Genomic DNA, 14,105 nt, shown 5'->3' on the forward strand with positions numbered 1-14,105 from the left:
GCGCTCCCAGAATGCTCTGATTTCCATAACATTTAGCATAAAATCACCGCTTTATATTCATACAAAATTGGTATTTTTTTTAATCCCCTGAAATGGTTTTTTTTTATTATTTTTCCTGACTGATTGCGTCTTTTATTGGGTTACGTTTTGTAGAAACTCTACTTTGTCTTCCTGGGGTGAGCGAAATTCCTTTGGATTTGAAGTCTGAATTAATAAATTGCCCCCCCCGGATTAATTGCGTTACTCTGATAACGAGGGTCCGCACCGTGATCTGGAACCGACTTGCTGATATATAAAATATGACGCGACAAACGTTTCTGGTTTCCATCGTTTGAAGAGATCAGCACAGATGCGATACTTTGGTAAATGGAAAATAGTGGCAGATAAGTGGAACAGCCTCCCAGCAGAGGTGGTAGAGGGTAATACAGTGAGGGGATTAAACATGCGCGGGATAGACATACGGCTCCTGAATCTAAGACGAGACCAACGGCTGATTAAGGTTTGAGTCGTTACAGCAGGAGAAACGGGCGACTAGACGGGGGCCACCAGGGGCCGATTTACTGTCAGATCCCTGAATCTCCCTGTCGGTTTTTGTTAATTTCGTAAATTTGTCACTTTAGTTAAAACCCTGGAAACCGGCTGAATTCCTCACGAGACTCCTCCACCCGCCGCGCTTTACCATTTCCCAGGTTTGCGTTTCCGCCGATCGTCTCGCGGGTCGGCCGTAGATTTCAGACACCGGGCGATTAACCCATCTCTGCTCCCGACTCTGAGTCCTCCACCAGTTACAAAAACGCGTGGGAAGATTTCATGAGATTCGCGGAGGGAAAGAATGCCGTAAAATGTAACTATTTTTATATAAATTCATTATTCCACTTTGGGAGAAGCTGCAGCGCTCCGCCACCGGAGACAGCGGTTTCTGCGCATGCGCTCTCGGTAGACCCCCCACCCCGAGTACCCCACTAGGCCAGTGCTGGGCTATTAAAGGGTTAATGTCTGGGAAGTATCAGGTGCAGAGAGTTTCGGATGTTCCCAGGTGCGGGGGTCACGCGCTGCCCCCCCTTCACACCCCGACCGACCCCTCGTCTCACCCCCCTGGGCCTTCTAGAAATGGATACGATTTTCAGTGAAATAAAGGGTTTTTTTTAGTGTTTTTTTTATTATTTTTGAATTATTTTTGAATTTGGGAATAACGAGCGCTGCCCTCCCCCCGGTATTTCCTTCTCGCCGAGCGCCGGCGCTGAAACCTGCGCCAGATTTTCCTCTTTGGTTCGGTTTTTGGGAAATTCACGAGAAGTGAAAGAAAATCCGTGTTTTGGGAACGTCGATTTTTCATTTCTGACGTAAATCGCAGCAGAAATTGCTTCATAAACGGATAAAGTTCCCCCGTCTGCCGCCCGTCACCCGATCCCGGCCCCCGGCCCCCGCCTCGCAAAACCAATTAATCGATCGCTTCTCCTTAATTAGTGGAACTTTCTCTTCTGCACATGTGTTTCATGCGAAGCGCGTTGGAAATCCGACCCCGTTTCTGCTTAATTTCCTTCAAGAAATTATTTTTCATTTAACCCCCGAAGCGCGGGACTCTTCTTTACGGAGGCGAAATTGGGCAATCCTGGAGCGGCCGCTCGATAGACAGAAAAGAGAGAAAAACAAGAGAAATATTTATTGAGTTTCAGAAAAGTTTTCTGTTTTTTTTGTTAATTCGGGGAGGTCGGTGTCGTCAGGTCGGCGGATCTCAGCTGCTGGGAACCCCTGGAACGTTCGCATCATCGGCTGGGAGATAAGAAAGTGTTCCGGGGCGATTTTCCTGCCACCGAAAAAGTTGAAAATATTTAGAAAAAAAGATTTTTTTTTTATGTAAAACTCTCCCCGAGTTTCATGAAACCAAGAAACAAAGTATCTGCCAGCAGATCGGCCCCCGGCGGCCCCCGTCTAGTCGCCCGTTTCTCCTGCTGTAACGACTCAAACCTTAATCAGTCGTTGGTCTCGTCTTAGATTCAGGAGCCGTATGTCTATCCCATGCATGTTTAATACCCTCACTGTATTACCCTCTACCACCTCTGCTGGGAGGCTGTTCCACTTATCTACCACAAATGGAGTCTGGAGATAACATGATTAACTCTGTAATGATCAAAGTGCAGAATGCCAACAGTCAACCTTCGTGACTTCACAATAACGTCACATTATGTGGGTGTGGCGATGATGTGACATCATGACCCCAGCAATTACATCATACGCAATGTATCCGGGAATTAGCAGGAATCTTAATAATAAATCATGAGAGTATTAATACACTCTGCTGGGCGGCGGAGCAGGCAGGTATTTTGGGGCAGATCCGGCCGCGATGCTCCTCCGGCCTCTCCTACCGGGCCGGCAGCTGCTCCTTACCACGGGGGGGGGGGGGCGCTATGTGTGAAGATGTTATACAGAGTGTTCTGCACAGTTATTCCTCCCCGCGTTATCGGCCTCTGTTCCAGTCGGCGTTTGTGAGAAGTAAATGGCGTCTCTCGGGTCTCGCTCCGGATATCAATAACAGAAAAGAAGTGGATTTGTGGCTCATTGTTTGTCACTTTTCAATCAGCCGCCGGTGACAGCCGCGTTGGGGGCTCTCGATGTCTCCGCTGGCTCCGCGTTATTAAATCGCATTCCCTCTTTATTGCGTTTCGAGGTTTTTGCCGTTGAATGCGCTGTTTGTTTTAACCCCTAATGGAGCGAGCGTGCGCGTCGAGGGAGCTCATCACGGATCTGTACGCAGATAAAGGAATTACAGAGCCGATGGAAGGAATTTCCCGGCGACGTTTTTAAAGCTTTGGGGTGATTTCTTGAATCTGACGCTTACAGAGGTCACGGGGGTCCCAAACTCTCCTTCACTGTCGGTCGTTTGGGGGGGTTTAGGGGAAACGTCTCCGTAACGTCCCCGTATTCTCACTGAACGCTCTCCGCTTCCGGCACGCGTTTCCTCGTGTCATTCTGGCCGCTTTCTTTCTCGGCCACATTTATTGGGGTGTTTTGGGGGTTTTAAATGAATGTTTTTAGCGGGGTCTCCCGGTGACCTTGCGTCTTAGTGAAGGAACATGAGGGGCCCCCCGGGGCCACAGCTGGATCCCGCTAGCTGAGCTCTGTCTACATCATGGTGATATTGTAGCGATTATTGCTTCCTTACTATTTCACTCTGTAGCGGCCCCCGGGCATCTTACATCAAACCGCAGAGTAATAACAGAAAACGGCGATCTGTAGTTTGAGAAGTTCTAGCAATGGCCGTGTATGGGGGGGGGGTTCTGGCTCCGGATACTGGTGCCCCCCCAGTGTGATGCCAGTAGGAGGTCCCATTGACGTTGGTTGGGGGTCCCGCTGACGTCCTAAGAAACACGCCTTTATTAGTGGGGGAGTGGGCTGGGAGTGGGGCGCCCCACAGTGACCCCGACTTTCCCCGCAGTCAGCCTTTTGCTCTAAACGTTGATTTAGTCATGTGACTTTGGGTTATGATGATGTAATCATGTGACTTTGGGTTATGATGATGTAATCGCGTGACTTTGGGTTTTGATGATGTAATCGCGTGACTTTGGGTTTTGATGATGTAATCGGGTGACTGAGTAATGATGATGTAATCATCTGACTTTGGGTTATGATGATGTAATCGTGTGACTTTGGGTTTTGATGATGTAATCGTGTGACTTTGCGTTATGATGATGTAATCATGTGACTTTGCGTTACGGCAGCGTATTTTCTGGCTCGTTTAGGCGCCGTTACGGTCGGTAGGAGCTTCAGATTAACCCTTTCTACCTGTTAATGTGCAACAAAGTAGCCGAGTTCTGATTAACCCTTTATTGTGAGACCTAATTGTTGTTTCTTCCCGCAGGTCTCGCCATCGCCAGCGCGCTGATAGACATATCGCAGCAGAAATCCCTGGACTGCAAAGATAAGACCCTGTGTGTCCGCAACCGCAAGCCGCATCCGCCGACCAGACAAGGGACCTGCGTTTGAGGCGACCCGGAAACCACGACGGCTCCCAGCGGTTCTGTTCTTTAGCGTCGGCGGCTTCCGTTCAGAGCTCTTCCGCGGCCTCGTTAGCGGCGGGCGTTCAGGGGGAGACCGCCGAGTGCCGTCCGTCCCACCGACCCAACGTGAGACCCGGCAAACGGCTCGTGATTGGCCACGAAACCAAATACCGGCATCAGAAATGGGAGAAACGCGTCAGGAAGACGCAACGGACTGAAAAAAAACGTCGGAATTTTCTTTTGCCTGTAAATAAATGGAAATCGGAATCCCTGAAATGTGGTTTCTACCGGGAAACGGTGCATGTGATTACGTAATAATAAGCTGACGGCTCTATACAGTGTCAGGGGCTTCACCTTCAGTCAGGGGGCATGGAGGAGAAAGCGGGGGCTTTTAGGGCTTTTTTTTTTATGATGTTGATTTCAGATCGAAACGGGAAAAAGACGAGGAAATGAAATGTACGAAATCCGCCAATAAACAGATGTTTCTAGATCCACCAATCAGGAAGCGGCTGAGCGGCGGGGGGGGGAGATCCCGGGCGTCCGGGGGGGGGCGTCGCGGAGCGTTTTATACGTCGTTTCAAAAATCAGAGAGGGACTTCCAATCCAACTGGTAGAGGGGCTTTTAACCCCCTGCCGCCCAAAGCGCTGGTTAGAAGCGTACGGTAATTACAATCTGTTTCCCCTCTAATTATTAATCAAACGTCCAGCGATAATAAGATTTTTCACACAAAATTCCACCAAATTAACCCCCGGCGACCGACTCAGAGCCCGACTTTACTTTTTGTCTTTTTTGTGGTTTTTTTACATCATAAAACGCGCAGAACCTTTAAAAAAAATATCAGAATATTTCATAAAAAAGGATCCAGTCTGTAAAATCTGAGATGTAAATAAATATTTATTTCCGCTCCTGATGAAGTACGGGGGGGGGGGTCGCGGGGAATTAATAACGCGCAGGCAGCCAATCAGAGATAAGCGCATTGAAAGCTGAAATGTTTAACCTGTTGTGTACCGGGGGCCGCGCGCTGCGATCCCGTGTAATGCGCCGTTTACGGAAAGTCTCCTTTCTCCTCGCGTTTTACCCGATATCAGGGGCATAAATCGTATAGAAAGTGAATGTTTTGCCCCTTTTAACTCCCGAAAGGATGTGACTTTTTTAATGTTTACAAAGGACTTTAGTTAAATGCATGCCGAGTGCAAAGGGTTAATCTGTATTTTTGTTGAGAATATTCAGCTCTGTTTTGCTGAAAATGTATAAAGTTATATATACGCAATGTACAGTTTATAATCGTTATATACAGGAGTCTTTGGTCAGAAATGCAATATTATTATAAAACATGTTTTGTTTTGGGTTTTTTTTGGTGGGGGGAGGCGCGGGATTAAAAAAGAAAACTTTTACCGATATCAGGCAGAACGGTTTTAACTTTTTATGTAGAATTTTTGGTACTGAGACCTTTTTTTTTTTTTTTTTGCTCACATCAGATCCGCCCAGAACGATGCAAATGTATGAATTTATGCAAATTAACGGTAACCCCGGAAACGACATGTAAATGCGGGTACGGGGGGGGGCATTCTCCAATGTTTTGTTGATAATCATGTCCATCGGCTGATACGGACTGTAATTCCCATCTGGCATGATAGGAATTGTAGTCCTCGCCTTCTCGGAGGTTTCTTTGGATGTTTTTCATATCTTTGTCTCTTTATGACATCAGTAACCACAATAAAGTCCGTCCTGTTGCACCTGAAAAAAGCCACAAATGTTTCAAGCTTTTGTTACATTTCTTCGGGTTCGTCGGGATTCACGTCACGGGATTAAGGCTTAATGTTTATGATATTATAATGAGTAACCACTTTTTCCTCCCCACGTAACATGCCGTCAAATAATATCAAAGAGAAGCAACGCTGCGATGTTTGAAATTCTGGTAACAGTAGCTGCATTCGTAATTTATAGGGCGTTTGTTAAGACTGTCCTGAAACATCCAGGAGAGATTGCAGCTCTGAGCTCTCGTGCTGCGGTTCAGGTTTTTGGCCCCAGATGGAGAATATATCATAAGGTAGAGAAGGATCGCGTTCACCGCCTCCAATTCACGGTGGATTTAAATCATGGAAGTTCTATATTATATTATATATAAAATAATGTATAGCGATAATTATAACAATAATAATACCGTATAATAATAATAATAATAATAACACTAATAATAATATAATCTAATAATAATAATATAGTAATAATAATAATACCGTACAATAATAATAATAATAATAATAATAACACTAATAATAATATAATAATAATAACAACAATAACAATATAATAATAATAAAAATAATAATATAATAATGCTAATAATAATAGGTAATAACTATAATAATATCAAAATAATAACAACAACAATAATAATATTATAATAATAACAATAATAATATAATATTAGAAGCTCCTACGCCTGTTCTGGGTCAGAGATGTGGATTTAGGGGAATCTCAACTATAAAAACTCTAAACTGCAGACGTCCTGAACCCCGTTATCCCCACATAATGCGGAATAAATTAATGCGGCAGATTTTAGGAGAAATAACGGAATCTTCTATAAATAAGGAATAGGTATTATTTGGGAGGGGGGAGGGGAGACGATCTGTATGAGAAACACAGAATATATCAGATATCTTGTATCAGATAAAATTATATTAAATCCCCGCATGCCGCGTTCCGCTCCCCGCTCCGGACGATCCAGCGGCGGCCGAGACAAAGAACCAATTTAGCTGAGAATTGGGAGCGAGGGTCGGGGTAGCGCCGGCGCGGTTCATTCACTCGCACGGTGCCGGCACTTGTTATGCGGCGCACGGTAACTCGGTGACATTCCGGCGGATGGAAAAGAAATTCAATTACAAGGAAAACAACAAGAAAACCGGAGAAGAGACGCGGGGGGAGACGCGGGGGGGAGACGCGGGGGGGAGACGCGGGGAGATGCGGGGGGAGACGCGGGGGCCACGGTGCTGCGAAAATATTATCACGACTGACAGAGAACGGCTTCATTCACTAAAAGGCGCAGCGAGATAACAGCCGGGACCTCACAGCGGCCCCACCGCCAGAACCAAGACTCTGTAATGTAACGGTGCATGCGCTGCCTGCGAGGGAACCGGTGGAAGCGCTGGCCCCCGGGGGCCACAGACCGGATAATAGTTTCAAGAACTAGAGGTTTAATCGGGGCTTTTAACGATTAATTCAACGGATCTCGAATGTTTTCAATTAACTTTGGCTACTTTTATGGGTGGCGCTTTTATTGATTGAATAGATTGCAAGCTTTTGGGACAATCTAGGCATTTTCTTCAGGCAAAGATCTAGGTAGTCTCGAGAGCTTGCAATCTATTATACTTCAGATAGCCGATTAAGGGATCATCTACCAAACCGGTCCTTTTCTTTCTACGGGGGGGGGGCATTACTTCTGGAACAGAACATTTAATTTGCCCCAAATTATCTCCAAAATACATGTAATTATTCTGTAAATATTCGTTATAACAGATATATCGTCCTCTGTGTTTACTTATATTTATTCCGTCCCTTTAACACTGTCGCCCCCCGCCTGACCCGTGGCCCCCGGAGACCCTGATTTTAAGTTTTAGTTTATATTCCCTTTTTCTGAATGATTCAGTGAAGACCTTTGGAGCGTCGGTCGCTGCTTCGCCCCGCGGTGCCCGGAGAATTCTGTCTCTCTCGCTCTTCAAGGTTGACTTGAAAATCATTCAAGAACGAAATAAATATTTTCGGCGGCGTCTCGACATGAAAAGAGAATCTCTCGCTGCGAACAGACGGCGAATGAATCGTTTGCTTTCGCGACGGAATGAAAAGCGTCTCTCCGAGACTCCGCGATGTGCACGGACTGGGCGCGCTCCGTTATTTACCCGACGCGTTCCGACGGAGCCACAATCAGCCAATTCATTGTCGCTTTAATGCAAATCACCATCTATCTGACTTCACGAGCTCAGCGCCACGTCTGGAATTCATTAAAAAGGTGAAAACGCAGAGATTTATCCGGCGAGAATCCCGAGCGTCGCTTTAATCAGGAAATACGAAGCAAGAAGTCACTGATTCCAGAGGCCTTCAGTATAAAACGTCCTGTCGTGGCTTCGAAGAATCTTTCCCACAGCTCTGTGTTTTAATAGCCACTAATACACGCATACCTGCTAAGTGTCTCTGCTCAGTTTGTCCAGTTTGTCCAGTCCCTCTCCCAAATCCCTGCAGCCATCTCTCCTTCTCTGATGATCCCCTTCCCCCAATGCCCCTTATTCCTCCATTGATGCCTCACATTCCTCTCTCCTCCCTGATACCCCTCTCTCCTTCCCTGATGCCCCTCCCTCTCCTGATGCCCCTCTCTCCCCCCCTGATGCCCCTCTTTTTCTAGGAGGTCAGAATGTTTGCTGGGTATGAGGGGATCGCAGGGTTCTACAGCCCTAAAAGCCCCGATAATGTGTATAGAAACAGCAGGGAACGGCTTTATAAATTAAACGGGGTAAATAAACCCCATTATTCTTCTAATAAATGCCCCCTCAGTTTCATTGATTTTTAGGTGATTAATGGGGGGGGATTTGCATTTTCCTGCCTGTCGGCCGGGTGATTTAGCTGGCGGCTTCACTCATTTTTCCAATTTATGTGGAAACTTCTGCTATCAGAACAGAAATTGCTAATTATTTAATTGAATAAAATTTGAGGAAAAAAATCAAAACAAAAAAAAAAAATTTCATCAAAAAAGTCGGCCCCCGGAGCTGCCGGACGACGTAGGAAAGGAAGGAAAGTATTTATAAATTTGGCATTTTCTAGAATCAGAACACGAAGGGGAAAAACAAGTCCAAACCGGATCGTTTTGGGGGGAAACCTGCGATCGCGCCGTTTATTAAGTTGCTAAAACTCGTCTCTGCGGATTTCTAGAATTCTAACGCAATCATCCGGTTCTCGCCTGTAAATATAGAGAGAGACGGATCGCGCCTTCTAATAAACCGGCTTTCCCAACCCCCGCCGATAAATCAAATATTAATTATCAATAATAACGCGTTTTACGCGCCGCCGCCGCTCCTTCCTGTAACAGATACTGAAGAGAACGAGATCCGGATCATTAAACCCAACGCGGCGGCGGCGGCTGGGAGAATTTATGGGGCAAATCCAGGATTCAGATAAACCGGAAACTTGTTAAAAGTTACAATTTATCCCGAAATCTCTCCCCACTCACAGAGATAGCGAAAGGAAACGGATAGAAAGCAGACAGGATTCCTGCAATTCATGGGATCATTATTATTATTTATTGGTTTATGAAGCGCCATCATATTCCGTAGCGCTGTACAAATAAAAAAAAAACTAAGAAAAGGGAATTCAGAGGCGCTGGAATAATCAGCACTTTCTGTATGCGGCAGATATTTTATTTTAATATTTTTTTTTTTTCTATGTCATAAATTTCCAGTGGGTGGTAGATAAGTGGAACAGCCCCCCAGCAAAAGTGGTAGAGGGTAATACATTGAGGGTATTAAACATGCATGGGATAGACATACGGCTCCTGAATCTAAGACGAGACCAACGACTGATTAAGGTTTTTTATAGGACTTTTTGCCACAATTAGCAATTTAAACGGGAAGGAATAATTAAGCGAGGCGGCTGCTGGTGAACGCATACGTTGGGTTCTAATAATTGGTTATTTTAATCTGTATTTTATGGGTTTATTTAATGTATAGAATTGGAAAACGTCGGATTCGGGGAAAGTTCCGTCTTTCGGTTTCCAGACCGGTAAAAAAAAACCAATTCTGCAGAGAAGGATAAATTTTCATCTTTTTTCTCCCAGCGCGGCTCGGAGTGTAAAAAACGTCCAAATCGTCTCATCGACCGTTTACAGAGAAGCCGAGGATCTGCGATTTCTCCTGAGACGTCTCTGGATGGTTCTGAACGTCTCGCGATCCGAAAGCCCCACGAAATGGGCTAAACGCGGGGGGGGGGCGCGGCACCCGACCCACAGAAATCACCCTCAATCCCCCCAAAACTCTGCTCAGACTCTGAGCCGGAGAGGTCTTATTATTACCGCCGTCTCTCCGCTGGTGAGAAAACTCTACTGTATTTACCCGATTATAAGACGACCCCCCCCCCAAAATCTGAATATTAATTTAGGGAAAAAAAAGAAAAAGTCTGATTATAAGACGACCCCAAAGGAAAAACGTTTTACTAATAACTATTAATTCATGTCAATTATTTTTTCATATTTAATAAAAAAACTATTTCCTTTTATTTGCCAACCCGCCCCCCAGATATGCCTTATACCCCATATACCCCCATATGCCACTCTGCCTCCCTGATATTCCTTTTAACCCCCTATATGCCACTCTGCCTCCAGAACACCCTTATACCCCCCTAATGCCACTCGTACCCTCCCCCCTTGATGTGTAGTGGGGGCAGCTGGCGGAGGTCTGGGGGATGCGCACCGACATCCTCCGTGCTGCCGGGACATCCGCAGGGCTTCTATGACTGAGCACCGGAAGGTCATGTGATGCCGGCGCTCAGTCATAGAAGCCCCGGAGGAAGTGTCGGCAGCAGCGGAGGCTGTCGGCGCGCATCCCGCAAACGATCACCGGCTGCCAGAGAGGAGGATCTGGGTAAACTCTACTAGACAAACCCCCCGACTCCCTAACACACTGCCTGTGGGGAACAATAGAATGACTCAGTCTAAATCACCCTGTCAGACTCTATGGCTAATGAAAGTCTATGGAGAAACAGACTTCATAAGCATTGCCATAAAGCATCAGCACTGGGGGGTTATATTACTGTATACAGCGCTGGGGGTTATATTACTGTATACAGCGCTGGGGGGTTATATTACTGTATACAGCGCTGGGGGGTTATTACTGTATACAGCGCTGGGGGTTATATTACTGTATACAGCGCTGGGGGGTATATTACTGTATACAGCGCTGGGGGTTATATTACTGTATACAGCGCTGGGGGTTATATTACTGTATACAGCGCTGGGGGGTTATATTACTGTATACAGTGCTGGGGGGTTATATTACTGTATACAGTGCTGGGGGTTATATTACTGTATACAGCGTTGGGGGTTATATTACTGTATACAGCGCTGGGGGTTATATTACTGTATACAGTGCTGGGGGTTATATTACTGTATACAGCGCTGGGGGTTATATTATTGTATACAGCGCTGGGGGGTTATATTACTGTATACAGCGCTGGGGGTTATATTACTGTATACAGCGCTGGGGGTTATATTACTGTATACAGCACTGGGGGGGTTATATTACTGTATACAGCGCTGGGGGTTATATCACTGTATACAGCGCTGGGGGTTATATTACTGTATACAGCGCTGGGGGTTATATTACTGTATACAGTGCTGGGGGGTTATATTACTGTATACAGCGCTGGGGGTTATATTACTGTATACAGCGCTGGGGGTTATATTACTGTATACAGTGCTGGGGGTTATATTACTGTATACAGCACTGGGGGGTTATATTACTGTATACAGCGCTGGGGGTTATATTACTGTATACAGCGCTGGGGGTTATATTACTGTATACAGTGCTGGGGGGTTATATTACTGTATACAGCGCTAGGGGGTTATATTACTGTATACAGTGCTGGGGGGTTATATGACTGTATACAGCACTGGGGGGTTATATTACTGTATACAGCGCTGGGGGTTATATTACTGTATACAGTGCTGGGGGGTTATATTACTGTATACAGCGCTGGGGGTTATATTACTGTATACAGCGCTGGGGGGTTATATTACTGTATACAGCACTGGGGGTTATATTACTGTATACAGCGCTGGGGGTAATATTACTGTATACAGCGCTGGGGGTTATATTACTGTATACAGCGCTGGGGGTTATATTACTGTATACAGCGCTGGGGGTTATATTACTGTATACAGTGCTGGGGGTTATATTACTGTATACAGCGCTGGGGGTTATATTACTGTATACAGTGCTGGGGGGGTTATTACTGTATACAGTGCTGGGGGTTATATTACTGTATACAGCACTGGGGGGTTATATTACTGTATACAGCGCTGGGGGGTTATATTACTGTATACAGAGTTGGGGGTTATATTACTGTATACAGTGCTGGGGGTTATTACTGTATACAGAGTTGGGGGTTGTCTTTACCCTGCTTTGTCCTTTTCTCATCTGGTTTTGTATCAGCGGCCGGATTACGTTACCGGATTCTTTGCGTCTTGGTTTTTCCTCCCCGTTACCGTAGCGTCTCGGATGAAAGTAAATGTTTTTCGTTGTCGCGTTCATTTCATCTCTGCTAATTTAAACAAGATTCTCCAAAATTACCATTTTCAAGGTCAGCAGCATCCCCGCCGCGGCTGTCCGTCCGCATTACTCGTCGCATCGTCTGACGCTGCGCCGTTACACGGGGCGCCCGAGGAAATCCTGCGCATGGAGGCGGCGGCCCCTCGTTCAGCCAATTAGGGATTAAACGAGGTGACAAAGATAATTTGTTTCCTTCGACCATTCTGCCCCAAACTGTTGACTTGACAAAAAAAATTAACCCCGCTCGGTGCGAGAAATTGTTCTTCTAAATGGGAAATGAGTTCGTTGTCTCTTCAGCCGCTTCGGCTCCGGAACGACGCGAAAAAATTCAGAATCCGTTCAAAATTCTGCATTCAGACGGAATTCACATTAATGGAGCGGAGACTTCAGCTCCGGGGGGGGATTCCTCCGGGGTCTGAATCTAAGACGAGACCAACGACGAATTAAGGTTTGAGTCGTTACAGCAGGAGAAACGGGGGACTAGCCGGGGGCCGGATGAGGGCCGAGGTGCCGCCGGGGTCTGTGAAACTTCTTGTGTCGAGTGTCTCTCCTTCCCTCACCGGCGAAGATACCGTAGACAGCGGGTCGCTCCGTTCGTGTTTTGAATTGTAAGCTCTGTGGCTCGATTACGCTGAGAATCACAAAAATTAGTTTTTTTTATTAACCTCATAAATTAACTTACATTTTCGACAAAGTATTGAGTTACTTGTCGTAACTCAATAGTCGTATTTAAAAAGTCGTTGGAGCTCCTTCTATCCAGGAGTTATTTGCAGCAGGTCACAAAAGGCTCCTCCAGGAACAGGCTGAGAAGGGGTAAGACGCCGGCCCCCCAGCACCGTGTCCCGCGGGGGGTGAGACCGCCGCACGCGCCTCGGACATCAGCGCGAGGGAGTCGACCAGCGCAGAGTGATTTGTAGAGAAAATTTCTCTTCAAATATTAAGAAACTTAAAATAACCTCTATTTCCGGCCCCCGCGGACGACGCGCTTTCCTCGGATGGAGATTTCTGGCCGGGTTAAAATACGCCACATTTTTCTATTTATAAGACAAAAAACGCAGAATTCCAAACTCTCCGACCGGCCGGCCCCCCAAGCTCGTTAACATAAAGCGGATGTTTCTTGTTAGACCGATTTAACCCTTTAAAGGCCAAATTTATAACTTTATTCGTCGCTTTTAAAACAAGCCGCGTATAAAACGTTAGAACGCAGAGGTTTTCCCTTTATTAACTTTTTTCACTTCATTAAAGGTTCTTGGCTGAAGTCATAAATCAGACGTCCGTTCCTTCGTTTTATCAGCGAAATCCAATTAGCGATTAATTACGGCAAAAAGCGACGGCCGACGAGCGAAACCTGAAAAAAGAAAGATCCGCCCCAAACACCAGATCTGGGGGGTTTAACCTAAAAATATTTTGGATCCCCCCCCCATTTTTTTATGAAGGATTCACAGAAATGTTGTTTTTTTAATTTTCTCGTCTCTGTAAATCATATTTTTGGACCAAAAACGAGTCTCGCGAAAAGAGCCGCGATTTGTCATCGAGTCGCTACGTTTGTCTCGCACCTGGAAAAAATAGCCCAAAAAACAACCAAACAGCTAATAAATTCAGACACCTTTATTACGTCACGAAAAAGAGAAGAAAATACATTTAATGTCTTAAAATCCGTGATTTATCCAGAAAAACAGTTTCTTTGGTAAATTTGGTCATATTTCTCTCATAGTTCAGAGCTGGAAAATAAACTGCCCCCCGCGCTGTATACGCTAATACCCCCCTGCGCTGTATACAGTAATACCCCCCTGC

General features: G+C 45.8%; 1 protein-coding gene across 1 annotated transcript in view; it reads left to right on the top strand.

Moving 5' to 3' along the window:
- Positions 1–4,508, top strand: part of ATRNL1 (attractin like 1) — a 208,001-nt gene extending 203,493 nt beyond the window's left edge. The window contains exon 29 of the mRNA XM_053450329.1: positions 3,860–4,508. Coding sequence (XP_053306304.1) covers positions 3,860–3,984 — 125 coding nt within the window. The 3' untranslated portion in view covers positions 3,985–4,508. The remainder of the gene's footprint in view (positions 1–3,859) is intronic.
- Positions 4,509–14,105: the final 9,597 nt, after the last annotated feature.

The sequence above is a fragment of the Spea bombifrons genome, chromosome 11, assembly GCF_027358695.1.
Source record: "Spea bombifrons isolate aSpeBom1 chromosome 11, aSpeBom1.2.pri, whole genome shotgun sequence".
Lineage (NCBI taxonomy): Eukaryota > Metazoa > Chordata > Amphibia > Anura > Pelobatidae > Spea > Spea bombifrons.